Source organism: Pseudonaja textilis, chromosome 3 (genome assembly GCF_049901715.1).
Source record: "Pseudonaja textilis isolate UNSWEBS1 chromosome 3, rPseTex1.2, whole genome shotgun sequence".
NCBI classification, from domain to species: Eukaryota; Metazoa; Chordata; class Lepidosauria; order Squamata; family Elapidae; genus Pseudonaja; species Pseudonaja textilis.
The window spans coordinates 31967311-31992073 of record NC_141992.1 but is presented as its reverse complement, the minus strand read 5'-3'; the positions used below and the strand labels follow the sequence as shown (position 1 = coordinate 31992073).

The following is a 24763-nucleotide window of genomic DNA, read 5'->3' as shown; positions in this document are numbered from 1 at the left end:
AATGATAGAAACTTTCAGGTTCTCCAAAATGTATGAGTCATGCAAAAGGATATAAAAAGGGGGAATGCATGAAGAGGCATGGAAGTCCCCAAAATCTGGACTGATAGTCCACTCCTGGGATCCCCTGTGAAGAATCTGAAATGGAGTTTGATTGTTGGTGGCAATATCACGGATACAACTTTTCCTCTTGACAACTGGGACAAAGAACATGGTTGGCCCTAAGCTCAGATCGCAAAATGCAATTTTTTTCCTTTGCTCCCAATTTTTTTCCTATCCTCTTTTTCGTTTGCTTTCCTTTGCTTTAGACACAGAGGTTCCCGAAGAAAGTCTGACATTTCTTCTACATAAATTAAAAGATAAGGTCCCCTCCCTGAACAAGCCGAGTGAAAGACCGAGACAACGCAGCAGCAAGCTCTCTGGCTAACCCTACGGCCAGGAGGCCCCGCCCCTTCCAGCTAGGCTATTCCCTGAGCCAGCCTCCCCTCCCCACCTCGTCGCCTCGCGCTCCCCCTAGCGGCGGAGCGACCCTCCCTCGTCTTCCCATAATGCCCGTTTAGGTTGTTCTGCTGTGGCTGCCTCGGCTTCAAGATGGCGCAGGCGATATTCGAGGCGCTGGAAGGTATATCGCGGGGAGCCGGGCGGGTTGAGGCCTCGCGTCTGGGAAAGTCCATTAAAAAAAAAAAGCGCGGCTATTCCACGCTGGGCGCCTCCCTCCCGCTGTTGTGGATGGGACGGGGGCTGAGAAGACGTCGGTGCCGCCTCTGGTGCTGAGGGAGGGTTCCTGGAACAGCCACTGTACGGTGTCTGTCTTGGAGGAGTAACCGCACCATCCGGCCGTCACCATCCTGCGTGCGCGGATAAATTTGTTTCTCCCGATAAATCCCGGAGGAGCCAAATCTTGGCAAGGGACGGGAAACTAAGCAGGCGGCTCGGGTTCTCCTGGAAATTGTTTCCAAAGCAAAGAAGGGACGGTGGCTTGGCCAATTGCTACCGCCTCTCTTGCAAGTTCCGTTCAAAGGGCATTTGTTGCTTTAATTTCCTCTCTGTAAGAATTCCTTTTTACCTCTAAAGGTGCCTTTTCTGGCTTCTTGAATAATGCAGCTTACGTAACATCGCCACCATTCCCTGGAAGAATTGCATCGTAGTGATTGGTGTGACATTAAAGTCTGGGCACGTACATTTGTGAAAATCACTGCTGCTAAAGGTTATTTATTTTTTACAAATGCAAATGTAGTTTGCTACCTGCAGTGGCAGTTCAAAATTGAAAATGTTCCCCGGTTGCAAATTACGTTCCCTCCTAATTGTGTGAAACTCCAAGATACTGTATGCTTCTGTAAAAATTGTTTTAAGAAGGATCCCTAATGAATTGGATCAGCAATCTATTTAATACAGTACCCTGTCTAAGTTTGGCCAACTGGATTCTTCTCCATAATATATAATTTAAAAGAGCATTGTTGTTACTTGATTTACACATCTCAGGACCAACTAATGTGGCTAGTTTAGGTTCAGTTTCCACTGCTTTGTGAATCAGCCACTGAAATTTGTGTTATAATGAACTTGGTCATGGTGGTATCTACATATAAGTATAATTTATGAAATTTATGTCTTCTGAAAGTGCTCTAAAACAGCAACTGTATTATATTTATCTGGAAAAAAACCTAAAGGCTTCTCAGTAGACACTTTGTTGTGTTGAACAGTAATTTCCTTAAATTATTGTTTTATAGGCCCTATTTCCCAGGCCATTAAAACATAAACATTTAGCCTAGTCTGACAAGTAAATTCAACTACTGACATGTGTTTTTGTAGTTGATGTAGCATGTGTTATCACAGCAGTGAAACAGTTTTAGTGGGCTGTCATAAGTCTTTCAGAAAAGTGTGCTAAAATGAATGTCCTTTCAGTACTGTTTAAAAAAGAAACAATTACTGGATCCCAAAGTCCAATCTATAAGAGCTTGTCCCATTTAGGTTTGAAAACTGGTTGTTCTGTATAGTGAAATCTGACACAAATCATTGATTAAATTGATACCAAAAAATAAAATCACTATCCAAACAACGATTATGTCTGTGCAGAGCATTCTTGTTTTGGAACCATTTGATTTTGAAGTCTGTCTTAACTTGAAAAAACATGATGTGTTACCTCAATATCGACAATTTAAGAACTGAATGTGCTACTTTATTGGAAATCTTGCCTCTTTACTAAGTGCATCTTTGAGGCTTAGCATAGCTCTAGTAATAATATTGGATACAAGATATCCTCAAGCTATTTCAAAGTCTACCTTATGATGTTCTTAAAATTATATTCTTTTTAAAAGAAGTTTCTGGGATAGTTTTCTATCTAATTTTCAGGATGCAAGGGATCATTTTGATTTTCTCCTCTCTGAGTTTTTGTTGTTTGAGCTATCAGAGACTACTACTTCCTCCAGGTTTTATCAACTATCTTTTAAAAGAAATGTCTGTGGTAATTTCCTTTTGATCAAGTTGACAGCCAGCTAGTAGAAAAATGACAGAACTTTTCTACATGGCACTAAAATATAGCACATATGTATGATGTTTGCCCGAAGCTCTTTATTTGGTACAATGAAAAATAATTGAGGTTTCCCGAGTCTTTACCTTTTATTAGGGATCACAGATAACTGACAATGGTATATTTGATATAATATATTCTAGGATTTAGGAAAACTTATTAAATCACATGTACTTCATTCAAATAATTTGTAAAGTATGATGACAAATTTGCATATACATCACATAAAACGTATGTATGAATTTACAGCTTCTTTCCAACTATAGTTAACCCAAATACAATTTCATTTTAGAAAAGCATTTAGTGTATTTAAAACACATACATAATATACCAATATTATAATCAAGATATTTTTTATTGGAAGTGATGAGAAAGCTTATATGACAAGAAGGATACTTCCTTTTGCCTTATTTATAGATAATTACTATGGATTATGGATGGAGGAGGAGGAAGAGTGAAGGAATGGAATTTGGAATTATTATTACTAGTCTATGTTACCTTGAAGCATGATCTTATTAAGATATTGGCTAATTTGCAGTTTTAAACTATATTACAGTGGTGCATTTAAGTTTTCAATTGACAAAAAGTAAAAAAAAATAATGGTTCTTAGCTGGCTTAATTTATCAGTGAATTTGATCGTAATAAAAAAATGAAATAAATTGTAGCTTTGGTATAACAGCCTGGGCACATGTTGTCATTTGTCCCATCTGTGGATGCTCATGATCATTGCCTGCTGGTTCATAAGCAGTGAAACAATAGCCATCTCTACCTCATTTATAATAAGAAGTATGTGTTTAAGCATGACTTTCTAGTTTGATGTAATTCAGATTTTCCTAATCTCCTAGTGTCATCTTGATATATTGGAACTTATTTTATCGCCAACAATGTAATCAAAGTTGACTAGAGATAATCAGAAAAGATGTACAAAATTGGGGAGGATTGGTTTAATTCATTTTAAAAGCCTTAACTATTTCATACCTTGGAATTCTACTCATTGACTTTGTATTAGGTTTTCATGTTATTTTAAGTAATATGGTTATTTGTTTAACTTTGGCTCAGTATAATACATAAACCACTGTAGTTTGCTTCACAAATCATGTCTTACCTAGAGTAATATGTGAAACTGACCATTGTATAAAGAAAGACCTGGATGTAAGGTTCTGTCATTTAAACATAGCAGAAAGGGAGAAAATCTACTTTGTAAGTTTTTTTTTAAAAAAAGATTTTATGTTTAAGATGCATAAAGCATTTAATAATTTGAGGTTATAATCCTACAGATATTTACTTAGAAGAAATTGTTGGCAATTTAATTTGTGCTTTTGTGTTGGTGCTTGTCCTTTTCTAGCTTCCTAATCTTTTTGACAAGTAGGCTAGAAGGTCATAGCAGCTACTCCACAAATTGCAGAATGGTGTTTCACTCTTCATAGTAAGGACAGGCAGAAAGTAATTTATATTTATTTAAATTAGTACTTTTGCTTTCTGTAAGTAGATCCATGTGTGGAGAATGCTGGAAAATAGTCTGCTGAAAGGATTCCAATACCCTTGATTAAATATGGTATCAAAACCAAATGGCTGAGGAGACTTGTCCTCTGTGTAATAATTTAGGAATGCATCCATTGTGGTCAATTATCTTTAACATGATGGTGCTATAAGCATCGGAAAACATACTGTGTAAATGATACTGAGTCATACATGGAATGTTCCTAAACGCTATGATGAGAAGGAGTATCTCCCATTAGGATGTTATTTTCAACAGCAGTCCTGTGGATAGTATAACTAATCTGCTCTTTTGGATTATACCCTCGTCCAGTGACATATGCTTAATGTAATCAATCTGTAGAATTAATACGTAGCAATCTTTGAGCTAATAAAAGAATATGAAGTTCATTTTTAATTTATTCACCTTGTAGTATCTAAACAAAGTTCAAAAGATAGTTATTTGGAAAAAGTGAAGGTTGCCTTCTTGGACACTTAATAGGAATCCACTGTTTTGTAGTTAAATGCATATAGGAACAGGAAATAAAGATGCTTAAATCTTACTCTAGTGGCTAAATCCAGATAATGGAATTCTGATATTGAAATTAGTCACATCATAGAATACCATGCCTTGCAGTCCTTTCAAAAGAACAATTTATGGTTCCCTAACAATAATCTTCCCATGCTTATTGATGGACTCTCCTTGAGAATGTTTTACTCTGGTGGATATATTAAAACCATTGATATAATAGAGGGTTGATATTTGAAAATTGTAAATATATGCGGTTGTGATAATAGTATTCATTTAGTAAGCACTTTTAACATGATATTATAGAGTATAATTCAAAAGAAAAAAAACCAATTATACAATTAGGTCTAATAAAACTAATTTATAGGTTAACATGCAACCAGTATAGATATTTGCAATTACAACAAATCAAATGCAACCACTATATATATTTAACGGAAAGTTCTTCAGTATTAAACATCATACATATATGCATAATTAATATTAAACAATACACGATAAAATTAGAGTAGGGTAAAAGGCAGGTAGTCCATGACTTATGACCACAATTGGAACCAGAATTTCAGTCACAACAAATTTGGTTGTTACGTGAGTCATCAAATGACCAGGACAAATTTTACTGTCTTTTTTCCCATGATTGTTAAACAAATCACATGATCCTTAAGCAAATCTGACTTCCCAAATTAATTTTGTTTGTCGAAAGCCTGCTGGGAAGGTTGCAATTCATGATCACATGACTGCAAAATGCTGCAATCATTGTAAATGTGAGCCAGTTGCCAAGTACCCAAACTGTGACCACCTGATTGTGGGAATGGTTGTAACTTTGAAGAGAGGTCATAAGTCACTTTTTCTGACTTTGACTCTTGTAACTTTGAATCATGATTAAACAAATGGTTTGTAAGTCAAGGATTTTCTGTAACTGGGCCTTAAACTAACCCATTAATTAAAAAAAAAATCTTTTAAAAAAAATCCCAGAGTCTGGGGATTGCCACCTTGGAACCAGGAAGAGAAAGAAGAACCTACCTAGTGGAAGGAAAGAAGTGGAAGTTTTGAGGGAGAAAAAAAGTGTCAAGTGTTTGTGTGACCAGACAGTTGTAAATATAACCAATAGTTTGAACTGTGACTGGTTTGTTTAAGTATAGTACTTGAGTTAATAAAGATCCCTACACTGTAAGAAAACTGAAAATAACATGGAAGTTAATGCGCCGAAATAAGTTTTATTGCAGTCAATTTGTTCATATTTTTATCCCTGGAAGGAATACAGATTTTTCTGATTGCCATTTCTATCCCCTCCAGGAATGGATAATCAGACAGTGCTAGCTGTTCAGTCCTTGTTAGATGGCCAAGGAGGTGTTACAGATCCATCATCACAGACAGTCAACACATCTTCCTCCATCCAGTCCATGGGTGAGTCTCTCATTGGGACTTCTTCGTTGCTTCTCTTTGTGATGTGCAGTAACATAGTAATTGGTTCCAGTGTGTCTGTGAGTGTATGCATGCACTACTTCTTTGAATGCCCTCTGTATTCAAAGAGTTATATGATCCTGAAATAATATTAATGAAACCATTTTATATTCATAGCAATAGGGCAGTTAATTTGCTATGTATTGTCACCTTTTAGCATAAGATAGCAGTTTATTTGGTTTCATTCTCCCTATAGCTTTATTTTTTAACAGACACATATGCTGATTCAGGATAGTGTTTTCCCAGGACAGTTAGCAATTAAGGTGATAGTTTAAAAACACACAAAGACATAATATAAAAACATAATAACAAATACATTACTAAATAACTTTTATGTAGCACGTCCAATTCAAATTTATTCCAATTCAAATTTATTTATTTCTGAAACTGCTACTCAATTCTGCAATATGCTACTCTATTCCAAAAAGGCAGAGTAGTTTACCGCATTGTAATATATTATGATAAATATATTAAAAGACCTGTGACAATTAAAAAGTTTACTGCATTGTGTTGACAATAAAATAGATCCCAGAGCATTTCAGATTTGGAAAATTACCACTGAGAATGTCCATATCTGAGAAATTAGCTGCCACACTAAGGCATCCTGTAATGGCTAAAATCATACCAATTGGAGTTCTGTTCAAATACCATGGTGCAATACCGTGCAGGACCTTAAAGGTGAATATTTATCTCTTCAACTGCAATTAGAAAAAAAAACCTGAGACGAAGTAAAGATGACATAAAACTGGTATAATATGGTTATAACATCCAATTCCAGTCAGTACTCTTACTGCCAAATTTGGTGATAACTGAAGTTTCTGGATGGTTTTCAGAGGCAATCCAATATATAATGGATTGTGGCAATCTAGATGAGAGATTAACCAAGCATGGTTTATTGATATGTGACTGCATTTTAGTAGGATCATAGCTGTTGTTGCAATTTTAGCCAATGAAAGGTATTATGTGTGCCTGAGCCTATAGTGATAGAGATGAATCTAAAAGCATGTCCAGTTGGACATGTCCAGCATGTCCTACAAATTCAACCACTTAGGAGAATGTAGCCTTTTCTGAAACAGGTTGATTATTATGAGCCACCTACTGTTTCCAGCCTTTTCATGCTATGGTCGAATCACCTTGATAGTTAAGTGAGACATCGCATGATTGCCATGATTGTCCTAAGATGCTGCAACTGTCACTAATATATGTTTGTTGCCAAGTGTCCAAATTGCAGTCATGTGACTGTGGGGACAGCAGTTGTAAGTGCAAGGAATGGATTGTAAGCCACTTTTTTGCAGCATCATCATAACTTTGAACAGTTGCTAAATGGATAGTCATATATTGGGGACTTCAGATGGGGCTTGCTTTGAGAAAGCTAAGCATTCTCCTAACTGCAACTTGACGGTGTTTAGTTAATAATTTCTTGTCACTTTGTTCTGCTGAAACTCTGTGTCTTCTTGGGAGGAAATCTTTCAGGTTAAATAATTTTTTTTTTCCTTTCCCTGATTTCAGATGACGAAGATGTATTTCTCTGTGGGAAGTGTAAGAAGCAATTCAACTCATTACCAGCATTCATGACTCATAAGCGGGAACAGTGTCAAGGCAATGCCCCCTCACTGGCTACAGTTTCCCTAGCTACTAACAGTGTGTATACCCCGTCCATTACCTCAGTGCAGCAGGCTCAGACCACCAATCGTCAGGTAGAGATGCTGAATGTTGGAGCTTTTTGTGGTTGAGTCACCAGTTGTACCTAAGCATACCTGTGTACTAAACATGCCAGGGTTTCCTCTTATACTCCAAAGTCAGTCTCAGCATGTGTAAAACCTGTTAATGGCTGTCATCCATTATCTTAGAGCAGCAGCCCCCAATCAGCTGGCGGCAGGGGTGGGGAGGGGACATTCTGTGTCGGTGGCAGGCATGCATGTACATGCATGCTTGCCCATTGCTTGTGTATCTGGGTTCTGAACAGGCTGCGGCCTGGTAACGAGCCGCAGCTCAGAGTTGGGGACCCCTGCATTCGAGAGAAGTTGGTGACTATAATAGTGTGAAACAGAGGCAGTGGACTCAGAATGAGAATTGGCAGTGAGGATACCTGATTTCAAGCTTGTGTAATTTCCAGAATGGGTAGTCTTAGGGTTTTAATTTTGGGAAGACTGCAATAGAACATCTGAGATAAAAATCGGATTTCCTCCTGTTTAATGACTAATTGCCAGCTGAACAAACTTTTACCCTTTGTACTATGCTACATAATTTAATTGAAGAAGTTTATTCTCAAAATTTTGACTTTTACTACATCATTTCTTATACGGAGTAGTTGCACTGAATGAGTTGTTTTACTTTGTTTCTATGTGTTTCTGAAGAATTTTCTGAAAGGTTTCTTGCCTAATATCCAGTGTAAGATTTTGTTTTATCCATTTTGCTCAACAGATCTCTACTTACATTACTGTTCCACCCTCTCCTTTGATCCAAACCCTAGTCCAAGGGAACATCTTAGTGAGTGATGAGGTCTTAATGTCAGCCATGTCTGCTTTCACAACCCTGGACCAGCCAATGTCCACAGTGCAACCCACTGTGCAGGTAAATATTCTTTTTCCTGCCATTTAAAACACACACAAGCACTGACAAATAGAATGTGCTATAAAAACAAAAATCAATAAATGTATGTTGGAAAATAATGTTTAATGTCTGATGATCACATACTGTATGCATAATGTTGTGTAGTAGGGCTGGGCAGCAATCTGAAGGACAAAATGCAATTTGAAGCACAGGGTTGGCACACCCGTAAAATAGATTGGAAATATCTTAAACCATCCATCTATCCATTTATCATTCGTAGAATTGTGTTAATGTTGCTAAAAAATCTACACATATATGTGCGTGAACCAGGAGTTGACCTTGACTTGAGGCATTTTTTATCTTTTGTGGTCAGTTTCTTTATGTAATAATATTGTTATGTTGAAAATGTAAGCTGATACATTTATTCCTTAGAAAAGATCCCTTCATTATTAAATAAATGTAAATTAGGATTTGCATATACGTGAACTTTATAGCGACAGATTTATTTTGCTAGTATGCAGAAAAACATGGGTATTGATATTGATCTTGGTTAAAGAAGGAAAGCCAAAGTCTTCTTGCAACTATTGTTCCTATTTATGGACCAAAAAGGGAGGGAGGGAGGGAGGAAGGAAGACTACTTTCTCATTCTTTGTTTTTAGAGCAGCTTGAATATGCATCCTGGAGCAGGATACCTCTCTCAGCCTCCCCCACCCCCTCCACCCCCTCAGCCACCACCTCCACCACCTAGAACTCTTGGAGTGCCAGGCCCGGCCAATGCAGGTAGCAGTGGAGTGGCGGAAGTCTACAGTACATCTACCTCCATGCCTGGGAATGGGACGGTAGAAATACAGAATCTGGGGATGCAGCCATATCCACCTTTGGAGGTAAAAACGGCTGCCTGTCTTAGTGATTATATTCTTGCTTGTGATTATGACAGGTCTTATTGGCCTTTGTGAAATGACACTGTTTCTGATTTTACTCCATCTCAACATGCCATTTTTGTTGGTTTTCAGAGAGTGGCATAACTAAATGCACAAAGCTATATTATAATAGATGATAACTTTCTTCCTAAGGAAAATGGTTGTGAAATAGTTCCCAGTCTCCAAAAGAAGGAAATTAATTATGTTCCAGGCAGATTCTAAACTGAGAGATAAGTATTACTTAAATATAGTTAGCTGGGCCGCACATGGCCAGAAGGAGGAATATCATATATTGACCTACAGGTGTAGTAGACATTTATCCATGGAGATTTGAATGATTGTTGAATAAAAAAGTAAGATAAATTATACTTAACACACACAAATTTATCAATGTGTCCTGAAATGCCAACGCTAAATCAGGTGTTAAAGAATCTGACTTTCAAGAGATAAGAGATAACAGATTTACTGTACACACTCAGTATTGAGATTGAATAAAAAATTTCAGAAGGCTTATTATTCAGAAATTGTATTTAAATGGTCATTAGATTGTAGATTAGAATTAGATTATAGATTAGAAAATCTAGATTGTGCATGATTAGAAAAAACAATACATTATAGAAGAAATGAAAGTAATGTAACAGCAGAGAAAGGTCTCTACATTTGGCAAGATTGGTTTAGGTTATCTGCAACCTAACTGCAGTTAAATTGAATAAGCAACTGGTACTGACTTATGTTAACTACTGTAATTATATTTCAGGCTAACTATATTTAAGATTTATCAATATTTATCCAACACAGCAAATTATGATTAGTTAAAAACAGGATTAGCACCAGATTCTCCACATGGCCATACAAGAAGATGATGCAAATGTGTAAGCAATGCAGAGAGTTTGTAGTTTTCATCTGTAAGCAACAGAGCTTTGCTATGCTTCCTATTTCCAAACTTTGAGCTCACAATAGAAGTCAAGATAGCCTATTTCTCTTCTGTGTGATGGTTGGGAAGTCAGAAACGATGGAGCTTTGAATTATTGACATTTTTCTGTCATGTGTTATCACTGATTTCTGTTTTAGGTGCCCAGCCAATGTGTGGAAAACCCAGTATATCCCTCTCCTCCAGTATATAGTCCAAGCAAACAAAGCTTTAAGTCTAAAAATGCTAATGCTGCTGCTTCCTTGAATAATACATGTGGAGGAAATCTGACCAATTTTGATTCTGCTTCCAAGAATCGTCGTTCCAAACCGGACAATAACTTGCTTGAAGGTAGGTCTTCTTGCTACTTATTCTTGCTTTAGTCTAATTACATTTAAGTAAGACAGAATATGGAGTCCATGACACTGGAAGACTTGAGTGATATATTGTAAAGGGAAATCTATGATCCTCCAAGAATCCTGTGATTCGTGTACCCCAAAACCAACATGCCAATAATAATCAAGGGTGATAGACATGTTGTCCGTAAACCTCTGGAAGGGCAGATAACCCAAATACTGGTTACTAGAATCCCGAGGACTCATTTTTTTATAGCTATATGAAAATGCTAATGTACTATTTCCTATTCAATAGTGAAACATGTGAAATAGAAGCTTCACTTCATTAGCTTCTAATTGATGTACAAGATGTCTTTATTTGGAAGATGTAATAAAATATGTAAAATATGTTTTGGATGATACAGGAATGTGAAACTTTGGTTTGTTACATATTTCATAAAATTCCGAAACATTATGTAGCTATTGTGTTCTCATTATAAAGAAGGAACTAACAGCCATATGGTTGAATGGGCTCATTTTGTTTTTACATTCAGGTTATTTTTAGAACTGGTTTTTTTATTTTCTTTTTGATTAACAAATCAGGTTGAATATATGTTGAGATAGATAGATAGACAGACAGACAGACAGACAGACAGACAGACAGACAGACAGACACACACTAGAAATCCATGTCCTGTACTCAGGAAATCACATTTAGACCTCACAAAATTTATGTTTTTCTTGTCATTTTGTATAGCACATTATTAGAATATTGGTTCAGCCTTAACCTTTTCAGGAAGCCAAATATATTCATTGTAATCCACTAATATGGATCACTACGACATTGTAACCAATGAAAGCTGAGCTATTGTTTTGATGTTGTAGGAAATGTTGCAGTGCCATTCCTTCATTAGAAAGTATGAAAAATCCAGTGTAGGTAGGAGACGCCAATGTGGCAGTTCTTTCCTTTACCAAGATTAATGCAATCTCAATTAAAGTGATATAAGCATGAGATGTAAAGCAGAAAGTTACCCATGAAAACAGAAAATGAAAATAGTGGTTTTACATTCCTTCCACGTAACATCATTTTGTTGGATTTTCCCACTATTTTCATTCTATTCTTCCCATAAGGCAATGTACTCAAACTCCCTGCAGCACTTCCATTCCCCAAACTTCATTCTAGTTTGATGGGTAGTGGACAAGCAAGAATCTGCAGCAGGATGGCCTTTTTGACATAAATTCATGCTTGTTTTTTGCTGTTTGCATTTCAGGAAAGCCCAAGTCACCAAAACTGAAATGTACATACTGTGATAAAGCCTTCACCAAGAATTTTGATCTGCAGCAGCATATCAGGAGGTACTGTTGAGCTTCCAAAATCGGACAGAAGCAGTGTCTATTTGGACAGGCCAAGGACTTGATTGGATATTCTGAGCAACAATTGGAGCCATTCTTACTTGCTGGCAAGAGCTATGGAAAATAAAGCCATCTCTCTGCTTGGTCAGTGTGATCCCCCAAATGTTGAACACTGGTCTCTGTATGGTGTATGTGTGAAACTTAATCTTGGTTCTGATTGCTGAACCATCAGGTCTTTCAGAGCCTCAAGGGATAACAAAATTTTGCACCTATTATTAAGACAGGATTTGTTTTATTATTATTGGATAAATAATTATGCCTGATAGACCCATAACTCTAAACTGCAGTAGGAGAGAAAGATACAGAGTTGTACCATTTTAGGATACAGATGAGCGTTTGTAGGATTTCATGTTTCTCCAGGAAGATTCTTGTCACATGGAAAAACATATCTCAAAACAACGTCTCTTATCTGTCCTCCCTGAAGGAGTAGGTAGGGTTTTTATGTATTCATGTATTATGTCAAAGTTGCTTGTGAAGGAGCTTTCCAGTCATGTAAATTCCTATCTATATGCAGTTTGGAATGCAACTAAATTGTAGTTATGAGCCAGCTGGAAAAGTGTTCAGTATTAAAAGGATAGAGGAAATTAAAGTAAATGAAATACATAAATGGTGGATTAACTTGCTCACTTAGAAGATTGTGTCTCCTCCCTGAATGCTGAGAGAGGAAACATCCTAAAAAAAGATGAAGCCACAACAGTGAAGATTGCGGTCAAGTGCACTAGTAATATGTTTCCCCCTCTATTGAGATATTATAATTCCTGTTCTCTCATGTAGTGTCTATTTTTCCTTCAGTCATACCGGAGAGAAGCCATTCCAGTGCATTGTGTGTGGTCGAGCTTTTGCGCAAAAATCCAATGTGAAGAAGCACATGCAGACACATAAGGTGTGGCCACCAGGAATTGGATGTACCATCTCTCGGAGCTCTGTCACTGTGCAGGTCATGCAACTCAACCCCAACCAGCAGGAGGATGAGGAAAATGCAGGTGCATTATTACTGTAATTGCTTGAATGGTCAATCATATGGGCCTGCTTTCACCAAACCTCTGAATAAAAGTGCTTCTGCTATTCTGTTTTATAGATTTATAGATGGAAGGGTTAGAAAAATAACTGCTGTGTACTGGTGGTTTAAGTATGTGTTAGCATATGAATCTATAAATCAGATATTCAGCTGTTATGATCTTGCTCAGTCATAGCCCTTCGCTTAATATTGTTTCATACTCTTGTAATTCTTAATCCTTTTTCAAACTTTTTCTTCACTTGTGGAACCTGTAATACCGATTCCCCCCTTCTATGGACTAAAATTAGATGTATACTGAAAATCAGGCATCTATCTTCAGGAAGAGATATCCAAATGAGCCTTTAGATACCGGTATAATTGCTTTAATTGAAGATGATTTTGGCTAGTAATTATGAGAATTGGAATCTGCAGAGCAACAGATTAGAAAGCCCATGTTAGATGTATTCCTGAAACAGAAATTGTGCATCTAGTGCTTGGGTGTGTGGTATCACTAACTTCTTAAACATCTGTGCTGCTGGCTATGGACGATCATAAAAAATTGTGGACAATGATCCATGCACATCAAGCCTTTTGCATATTGTGTGAATGTAACTGCTTGGGCTAAGATGAGTTGTACATACCAACTGGTTGATAGGCAATGAGAAGATTGGTAAGGGCCAAACTGTTTTAAGTTATAATTGGGCTCACCAAGGCAAAAGTTGGAACTTACATAACAAAACAAGCCTAACCGTACAGAATGAATCTTATGTGGTAGAGAATATTTGTGTTACTTTAGTCTCCTCTGCCCACATAACAAGTCTACGACTTCACCAAGGACTAATTGCTTCATTGCTTGAGAATATGAGAGGAGCACTTTAAAAATAATATAATCCAGTCAATAATTTATTTCCACAGTGACGGAATAGATATCAGTGCACCACCTGAACGGAGTTCACAAGTACAGTAAAGTCCCTATCTAGTGTTCTTTAGCAGCCGCCAATATCAAGCATATCCCTCCAATACTGGAGATAATATATAAGATTGGTGGCAAGAGTTCTTCTGACTTTAAAGTGAAATTGAGCATAGGTGTTATCCTCAATCTTAATAAAGAATGAAAAACAAAGATACACAAAAAAGGAAATCTAATTTCCATGGTTTTGCATCTTGGAAAAATAATTTATATTAATTCTATTTTGCTGATTTTGTTTGTAATCTTTTCGAAAGGCTTATTTCCCTTGAAATGCTTGCAATTGAAATTAGTATTTCTGTGTTCTGCGTTTTTTTTTTTTCCTTTAGGCTTAAACCAGGCTCCAAGAAGTAGCCCTCCACAGCCTCAAGCCCTGCCTCCTGGGGAAGAACATGACACGGCAAAGATGGAAGCCAAGCAAGTAGTCTTGATAGACAGTTCTTATCAGTGCCAGTTCTGTCCCAGCAAATTCAATACATATTTTCAGCTGAAATCACACATGACTCAGCATAAACATGAACAGGTAGATAGTTCATCATGAGATGGCTTCATTCTGTCATATCTAGCTTTTTACCACTTTTCCATGAGCTGCAGTCCAATGCATGCGTACTTCCAAGTTTGGACAATCTAGGTTTCAAAACTCACATGCAAAATGTTGGCTGTTTTGCCAACTGTTTTATCTTTAGCCTATACAGTTTAAAACATAAAATTATACTCTATGATACTCAATTATACTCAATTCTGTTTAATTGGCTACTCACTGATTGACAAAAACTCTACGATACTAGGTATGGGAATTGTAATACACACACACACACACACACACACACACACACACACACTGTATTCTTGACATTGTTCTTTGGATCCAGCATAGGAATTTTCTTCTACGCATATTTTAATTTAGCGTTAGAAATCTGTGTTGAATAGATAACACAATGTATTCTACACAAGCAACTCCACGGAATCTAATTCACAGATGTCTGATAGTTGAAATACATTTTTCAGTTATATTGCCTTCATATTTTTTTCCACTGTGTAAAAACCAAACATTTCCATTTTTGTGTGCATGAATTATTATTCTGGGCATATTCAGTAAGTCATTGCTCGGAGCCTATGTTTGATTGCAGGACATTCCAGTTTTCATTCTTGGAATTTCTAAAGAGATAGAGAACAAAAATTCTGCTCCAAATTCTAGAGTGCCATTGCTAGTGTAGAAACTATTCTAAGCTAGATGGTATCAGCCCATATCAGGGGCCGTCCTAGGTTTTTTACTGGAAGGAGACAAATCTAGAGGCAAATCTTATGCACCGACATGACGTGTAACCTCCGCAGGGAAATAGCTTTGTATTTTTTCCATAAGGAAGAATTGAATGTTCACTGCAAACTTCCAGGAGAGGCTGACTGGAAGAAGAGAAGTTAAGAGTAATTCATTGTCTAGGGACATAATACATAGCTTTCACTGTGAGTGGGTACATCTCAGAGGAACCTTTAATTACATTTATACATTTAATGCTGAGAGTACAGTACAGTTTGTTTGCTTTTGGTGGCGCAGAATAATGCTGATTTGAATTCTCTTTTCTTACCATTAATGTGCAGGTGTACAAATGCGTTGTGAAAAGTTGTGCCCAGACATTTCAAAAGCTGGACTCTTTCTTAGAGCATATCAAGAACCACCAGGAAGAGCTGAGCTATCGCTGCCACCTCTGCAGCAAGGACTATCCTTCTCTGTATGAATTGGGCGTCCATCAATATTCCCACAACTTGCTCCCTCAACACAGCCCTAAGAAGGACATGGCAGTTTACAAGTAGGGTAGAACTGCAAATAGTAATATTTCTAATCTGTTTGGGAGGGGAAAATTAATGAAAAGAATGAAAAATGATATAATTCAAACTTGATGGTATTAATACATCAGGTAATCATTTAAATTGTGGATTTGCTGTTGAATGATTTGGTATTTTCCTTTTAAAAAGTAACAAAATCAAACCCCACTGTGAGCATAATAACCTCCTAGATTGAAGAAAATATATTTCATAAATATTGATGTAGAACAATGGTGGAATTCAATCTTTTTTACTACCGGTTCTGTGGGCGTTGCTTGGTGGGCGTGGCAGGGGAAGGATACTGTAAAATCTCCATTCAGAGGTGATATTTGCCGGTTCTCTGAACCTCTAAATTTCCGCTACTGGTTCTCCAGAACTGGTCAGAAGCTGCTCTACACCTCTGATGTAGAGATTATGTTTTTCTATTTATGGCATACCAGAGCTATAAGATGAATAAGTTTTTAATCCATTCCATAAGCTTTCATCTGGCAATTGTGAACCCAGACATTAGGCAATTACGCATTTATTTTTAAGCCTTTATTTCCTTCAAGGATCTCTTAAGTCTTTTCCTGTTTGAAAATGCTTTTTGAAAATGCTAGCTGGCAGACTTCAGTCATACTAACACGTTCTTTCTTTCCTTAGGTGTGTCAAATGTGTAAATAAATATTCCACACCAGAAGCCCTGGAGCATCACTTACAGACAGCAACACACAACTTCCCCTGTCCTCATTGTCAGAAGGTAGGCAGATACCTTAACAGTAAATTGACTTTCTGGAGTAATAAGCAATTCTATAATTTAATCACCTAGTATAGCAAAATTTTGTCCCCTTATTCTTTCATGTTTATTTCATAGTTTGTTTCTCAGGCTTTAGAATGAGAAAAGGGAGTCATGCCCAACATTGCTTATGTAGTCACGCTTTTGTATAGTAGATGCACACTTAGGTCCGGTTGCATTGTGTCATCTGTACTGCAGAGGATGCTATGGAAATTCCAGCACCTGAGTTCTCACAATTATCTTCTTCCAGGCATAACATACTTTCTGTCCTGTGGCTCATTCCCTGAGGCAAGAGCTATCCATGGAAGGGTGTTTTTTTTTAATAGCTCACTTGATTTATGGTAGTAAAGTCTTTGTCTCACTTATTTTAGAATTTTACTGTATAGATTAGTTATACATACCCATTTCCTTAGGGAAAGAGTAGGAAATCTGTAGACCCTGGACCAAAAAGAGCCCTTGAGGCCCTCAGAGTATCCATCTAACCGTAACTGATGAAAAGTGATGAAAGTATTCTGCCATCAATTAGTGTCTATTTCTTGAGCTGAGAAATAGATGAAAACTGTAAAATAAGCCCCTAAGATAAGGCTTTCCATGTTGAAAAGTGAAGACAACCCTGAAACTTTCTAAAATTCATCCTTGTCCACATTTGAGATATGACCTCCCCATTCACTTTTTAGATTCAGTTTCTCAACAAAAAGAGCAAACTGTAGCCACAAAATAGTGCCTCCTCCTGGTCTGACTGGTATTACTATCCTTTTAAATGCCCTTGATCTTAACCAGAGTTTCAATGACATGCCTTCTTTTTACAGGTGTTTCCCTGTGAGAGGTACTTGAGAAGGCATCTGCCTACGCATGGAGGAGGAGGCAAATTTAAGTGCCAGATCTGCAAAAAGTTCTTCCGCCGAGAACACTACCTCAAATTACACGCACACATTCATTCGGGTAAGAAATGGCAGAAATCAGTTTCCAATCTGTTGAACCAATTCGTTTTCCAAAGTTCTCCTGTCATCAACTTCAGTGGTGGCTGATATCTTTACATTTGCTGGGTTTTGCCTCCCTATTAGAAAAATCGTGTTCACTTAGCAATCTTCTTAATTTCTGTCTGATGGATCACTACTTTGATTGGAACCATTTGAATATTAATTATTTTAATTAAGTTTCTGTTACCAGGAATAGAAAATGACTTATTAGAATGCTTTTTAATCAAACTCATGTATGTCTTTATTGCTGAATTTATACCTCTTTCCTGTGCAGGTGAAAAGCCTTTTAAGTGTTCAGTGTGTGACTCAGCCTTCAACAGGAAAGATAAACTCAAAAGGCATATGCTGATCCATGAGCCTTTCAAGAAATACAAATGCCCATTCTCGTAAGTATCAGAGGACCCACAGCAACGCTAGCTTCATAGACAACAGTGGATTACTTAGATATTGGAAAATAAAATGACGCAAATAATTAGCAGCTTTTTGAACAAATGCATATAAAGGAGATGAAATCGTCTTATTTTTATTGACCCTGGGGTTGGCTAGAAGTTCCCAAACTTTCTCAGTTCATAGCAGAATTCCCAGGGATTCCCAACTTGTGGGCTGTGACATTCTCACTAACAACTCCATTTATTAAATAGTGAAGTATCCCATTATACATCTGTGCATAGTTTGGGTATAGCAGGATTATGTCTTTTGTACCAAGGTTACTTGTTTAAAAAAGCTCTGGTCACACATTGAGTTGTTACACTAAAAAACAGTTTTGAAATGAAAAGAAGACAAAATTGAGAAAAAATGTGGTTTATGCAGGGGGTTGATGCTTTTGTAAGGCGCTTCCAGTTGGCACTATTGCACATCATCTCATACTTAACTATAGACCTGTGAGTTTGTCAGTAGTCTCCTGTAGACCTACCATTCCAAAGCTCTCATTATACTGAAAATATTGTTTCTGTTGAATTCGGCTTTATCTGACTTCTCTACCTCTTCCCATTCCTGGCTTGATTGAGCAACTTTGACTTTCTTAAATGGTGCAATAAAGTAGCATAGTAAAAACAACCTGACTTGGAAGCAGATTATTCACTGTGATAATCTTTTATTCTTTCTGCCTCTTTAATTAAGGATCAATATGCAGTTCTTTTTTGTTGTTTTGTTATTTTTTCAGTGTACTTTTCAAAAACATAGTGAAGGAGAAACAGAACAAAATTATTTCCATCAATAAGTAGGAACTTTATTCTTGCAGCAGAAGAGAATATAAGTAACTCAGGGTAGAACTGTAGGGTTCTTGGTGCTCTCTTTCTGTACCAGACATTATCATTGTGAGGGAAAGTAGCAAACTACTCTATAAAGTCCTTATTTAGCAATCATTCACAGTTATGATGGTGATGAAAAAATAACTTTACAACCAGTCCCCACATTTACGACTTTTGGAGGTCTGTAAAGCAAAGTAAAGCTGAAGTAAGATCATAAGCAGAGTCATGATTTCAGTTAGCAATCACTTAATGACTTGAATTGCTGGTCCCAATTGTGGTTGCTAAACAAGGACTATCTGTATATATAAAACAACTAGCAAATCTCACTGTCTTTTGTGCTGATGATGTTACATAGCATGAAAATAAAATGTGTGCAAGGAAACAACCAAGCTCAGAAAGTACCAAGAACTCAATACTTCTTTCTTGCTATAGCAAAGGGTTTGATCATTTAAACTTATAACTTGCTTCTACTAAGATGACTATTACTGTGTTAGTGTAGCAGAATTATCTGTTCAAATAACGATGGTCATACAGATGTTTTAATAAATGACTAATCTTAGAACTGGCTCTCTGCATCACTTTTTTTGTTATTCAGAAATCATACAGGCTGCAGTAAAGAGTTCAATAGACCGGACAAACTGAAAGCTCATATTTTATCCCATTCAGGTATGTGGAATTATTGCTTTTGATTTGGCTCAGTACTGGAAATAATTATAATTAATGTATTGAATGTTAATAAAGCATTTAGAGTTTGTTTCTTAACTTCAGTGAAGAGTAGAAGCAGTGCAACTCAGCCCTAACTATTTATGTTTTCCCTTTTTGAGCTTTGAATCAAAAAATCTAATTCTAGCTACCATGGGGACTGAATTAACCATTTCACATTGAATTGTTATGCCAGAATCTATTCCCAACAGCCAAATATAGCAAAACCCTCAATAAATATCTATTCAATGTAGCTGAGTTTTCATGGCTTCCTATACAAAATATGGTTTATATCACCAGTGTAATTATATGGAATTGATCTAGAGTCACTAAGAAAGTGTTCCATAAAGTTTTAGGTTCAAATCTTGCTTCATCCAGAAAAGTATTAATTGGATATAGATGAGGCCTACAGAAACTTTTTATATCTAAGCTGTTCGTTGTATTCTCCCATTTTTAGGTATGAAGATCCACAAGTGCCAGTATTGTAACAAAGCCTTCAGCCGGCGAGCTCATATGATGGAACATCAGCGTTCTCACACTGGCAACTATAAATACCGTTGCTCTACGTGTAGCAAAGGCTTTACTCGCCAGAAGTACATGAAGGACCACAAATGTAGGCTGAACTCATCAAAGGATAAAGAATTACCAGTCAGAAAATCTCAGAAGAAGTGGGGGGCACGTGGGCGGAAATTGGGACTTCCTCTTTCAGCTCAGTTGGCTTTCACAGAACTCAAAGACCCTACAGGTGGAGAGAGCCTTCAGAAAAGTAGTCCCAATAAAGAACAGTTTTCTGAACCTGACACTGTTCTCTCCATTGTGGTTGGCAGATCAGCAGCAAATTCAGACAGTGGCAACTCTGGCCAGCATTCTGGCATCTCACCCAACCTTGCTCTGACAGAATTGCAACCTGGCTCTGAGAGTCCATGTGCCATGCTGGCAGTCCCTGTTTACATTCACACTACTGACTAATTGACAAATGCAATGCTGCATCCATTTATAGGAGGGAAAGTTCCTGTTTTAACTGATACAAAAGAACTGCTGCAGAGTGAGAAATGAATGGCGTATATGTACAAATGTTTGGCTTCACCGATGCAGAGAACAACATTCTTTTAAAGAAACATATTACAAAGTGCAGTCATTCCTCTCCTTATCTGGATGAATTCATTTGAAGAAGCTGTTAAAAACGAATAGGAATAATTTATATTCTTTTTATTTAAAGATACCCGGTGCTTAAATATTCATTCAAGTTCTTGAACTCCAAATCTAGATCACCACAACATTGTTTCACTTTTCTTGATTTAATTTTATTGTTTCATTATGGAGCACTTACAGCAAACGGTGATGACACCAAAATGACAAAACGTGAAAGAAAATGTTATTGTGCAAGTATTATATACTTGCATCCTGACCTCTGACACAAATATGCAAATTGTGAAATTTCCATGATGATGCCATCACTTGCACTCCTAGAACTCCATGTATGGTTCTGTCCTAAACTCTACATTGCACTTTCAAGATGAAGGTTTATTCATAACATGATCCTTTGAAAACTTCACAGACTTATTCATAGAAGTATTTTTTTTACCATTTCCCTTTCTCAGGGTATATCGGAATGGGGAAATTGTATACAAACACAGTTGACAAGTTAAAGCTGGAGCCCCCCTCCCCCCCCCTCCAAATTTTCTCAGATTTGCTGATACTAAGCAGCTTTGGAAATAAATACATCTGAACATATGATTTTGAAACAGGGGAATATCATAGGAATTTAGATTTCAAAGGAAAATGTGACTCTTTCAAGAGTTGAAGGTTGCTAAATTTGTACCTGCTAAGAAAAAACTGGGAAAGGGGACAAAAGGGAGGAAAGCCCAGCATGAACTGTAATGGTGTTCATACTCTTTTCCACCCATTTGTAACACCACAGTTACTACATTTAAGAAGAGAGCTTTTTAAGGCAGTTTTTCTCAACCTCATGCTGGCTGGGTAATTCTGGGAGTTGAAACCCACATGTCTTAAAAGTTGCTGAGGTTGAGAAACAGTACTCTAAGGTACTTTACCAGTAGGCTCAGTGACAAGGCACTTGTGGAGCATTGTAGCTTGATCTTCTTGTGTCTCACAAACGCTTGATAAAGGGAAGCAACTGGTAGTGAAGGATAGCCTCCTAGAATGGGGACCATGTTCTTCAACCTGAGCGAGTAGTTGCTTTGGGTTTATTAAAATACCAGATTGAGATAATAAGTATGAATGATATTAATTTAATCAGTGAGAGAATTATATTAATTCCAATGGATTACTTGTGCTGATGTTACATTTTATGTTATTTTTTCCCCGAGATGTCCTGTGGTTATGGTATCCAAATCCAATTGTTCTTGAGCGTATGCTGTCCATAAGCTTCTGGAAAACATGCATTCTGTGACATTAGATTGTTAAATCTTTGAGTCAGAATTTTTGGGCTTCTGTGTACTTATTTTTATCTGAAATTGTAGAGTGTCTGTTACAGCCACAGGAAATGAGAGAATTTGATTTGACTTCAAGAGAGGTAACTCAAAACCGTGATCCATGGGCATGTATGAAGGATCTCTTATTTAAGCAGCTTTTCAATCTGCATAATGGCATTGGTGTGACTCCTAGCTGTTTCTATGTATGTGTACATATATTCCACATGTGTGGGGACAGTTGGAAGCAATTTCTAGAGAAACTATGTTGCGCAAAACACATTTACAAGTCACATTCAAGAGTATACCATATCAGTCTGTTGAAAGTGAATCCTTATTTTCAACTGTCATTGCACATTAGAATACCAAGAACATAAGGGGCTGGCATCTTCATTAGGCATCTCCATTGATCTGGTTTCCTTATACCCACTGATGCTTCCACAATGACCGTGAAGATAATACAGAGAAGTGATATAAGTTGCTTATCTGGTTTCAGAGTTTTAGTTGCAGTAATTTGCCTCTGGATTTCTCCCAAAAACAAGGTTGTACTTCCAGCACAGAAGATAAGCCAATATCAATGTCTTTCTCAACAAAATTTGTTATGTCACAGAATAAAAACTAGAAATGCACTAAATTATCTCTATTCCAATATTACAGATTTTCAGATATTGGTAATTCTTGTCAGTTGTATAATTCCTTGAGGCTTTCTTTAAGGAAAATGTTTTTCTAAGATTCCCCCCTCCCCAATAAGTTTAAGTGACGTTTGCTGAGGGTCGGGATTACTATGTATATTTTTCTCAATTACCTTGTTACCATAAATAACACTATAATTATGTTGTTACCGCATCCTGTTGTCTGCAGTTGCCTTTTGATGATGTGTATAAAGCAAGGCTAGTCTGCCTGACCATGGAGTGTTCTTTTACATTAGGTCTTTTTGAAGTGGCATTTTTCAAAATGATCCAAAAGAGTATGTATCCTTTTGAATTCTCTAGATGCAGTATTACAAAAATGAGATTGGGAGGAACAAACGATCCAAAATCAAGTGAAACATTTAAGCCATCAGCACAAGATCTATAGGTCAATGTCAACCCAAGAGGGAGGTTGACGACCAAACACATTCAACCTAAATTATCATTGGTATCAGATTATGCCCAATATTAACCTGTTATTGAGTTAATCTGCTTAACTCATTCTTTGCATCAGTCTTCATACAAAAATAAACTATAGCCCAGGGGTCTTCCAGGGGTCCTCCAGTCATGTTAGCTCAGGAATTCTGGGAGTTGAAGTCCACAAGTCTTAAACTTGCCAAGTTTGAAGACCCTTGCTATAGCCCAACCTACCAAAAAAATAACTAAAATGCAGACTAGAAATAAAAATTAAACAAGAAAATAGTAAAGAGAACACACGTCTGATTTTGATGAATTCACTGGAACCTGACTGATTACACTCCAGAGTTCTGAAGGAACTCAACCTAACATCAATATGTGAAAAGATACTGGAAAATATAATAAAAAACAGATCTATGAACATCTTAAAACAAATACTGTAGTTATAACTAGAAGCCAGCACAGGTTTGTTAAAAACAGGTCATGCCAAACCAATCTTACTTCATTCTTTGACAAAGTGACTAAATTAGTAGACCAGCGAAATGCTGAGGACATAGTATACTTAGACTTCAGTAGGGCATTTAACAAAGTACACCACAACTTACTTCTTGGTGAGAAAAATGTGGCATAGACAGCATCACCACCAGATGGATTTGTAACTGGCTGACAAACCATACTCAATGAGGAGTCCTTAAAAGTATTACATCTGCATGGAAGGAAGCAATGGGGTATCACAAAGTTCTATTTTAGGCCCAGTACTTTTCAATATCTTTATAAATAATTTAGTTGAGGGAATAAAAGAGGAACTCATCATATTTGCAGATGACACTAAACTGGCAGGAATAGCCAATCCCAGAAGACAAGCTCAGAATCCAAAAAGATATTGACAGACTTGAATGGGCCCTCCAACAAAAAAGGTACAAATAAAGATTAGGCAAAACCTGGCTCAAAAACAAAAACTTGTAGTCCTGGTGGTCAATCACTTAAACATGAGGCAACGGTGCGGCAGCAGCCAAAAAAGCTTATATCCTTGGTGGTATAAACATAGAATGAAAATCACCTGAAGTATTAGTACCACTTTATAAAACCTTAATATAGAATAGGATAGAATACCTTTACTGTCATTGCATTCTACAAATACAATGAAATTTGAAAGACCATACCTGAAATACTGCATCCAGTTTTAGTCACCACATTACAAAAAAAATGTTGAGATTTTGGAAAAAGTGCAGAGAAGAGCAAATAAGATAATTAAAGGCTGGAAACTAAAACATTTGAAGCAGTTCTGGGATTGGGTGTGACTAATCTAGAGAAAAGAAGGACTGGGGTGATATGATAGCAATATTCCAGTATTTGAGGGCTGCCACGAAGAAGAGGGGGGCAACTTATTTTCAAAAGCACTAGAGGGCAGGACAAGAAACAACGGATGGAAAGTAATCAAGGAGAAAAGCAAGCTGGAATAGAGGAGAAACTTCCTAACTGTGAGAACAATTAACAAGTGGAACAGCTTGTTTTCAGAAGTTGTGGGTGCTTCATCACTGAAGTTTTTTAAGGAAAGATTGGACAGCTACCTATCTGAAATGGTATCTGTCTCCTGCTTGAGCAG

General features: G+C 37.0%; 1 protein-coding gene across 2 annotated transcripts; it reads left to right on the top strand.

The window, feature by feature from the left end:
- The first annotated feature begins 553 nt into the window (after positions 1-553).
- Positions 554-22947, top strand: ZNF341 (zinc finger protein 341). 2 transcript variants are annotated; one of them, XM_087929162.1, is made up of 15 exons: positions 554-619; positions 5826-5936; positions 7503-7690; positions 8418-8567; positions 9275-9430; positions 10538-10727; positions 11983-12067; positions 12917-13107; positions 14418-14611; positions 15688-15896; positions 16555-16651; positions 17497-17629; positions 17942-18053; positions 19513-19583; positions 20077-22947. In XM_087929162.1, exons 1-15 carry the CDS (start codon positions 589-591, stop codon positions 20586-20588), a joined length of 2430 nt encoding a protein of 809 aa, XP_087785288.1. In that variant the 5' UTR covers positions 554-588; the 3' UTR covers positions 20589-22947. The 2 variants fall into 2 exon arrangements, with proteins under 2 accessions (XP_087785288.1, XP_026553423.1); XM_026697638.2 differs by having other exon boundaries at positions 9206-9430.
- The last annotated feature ends 1816 nt before the right edge of the window (positions 22948-24763 follow it).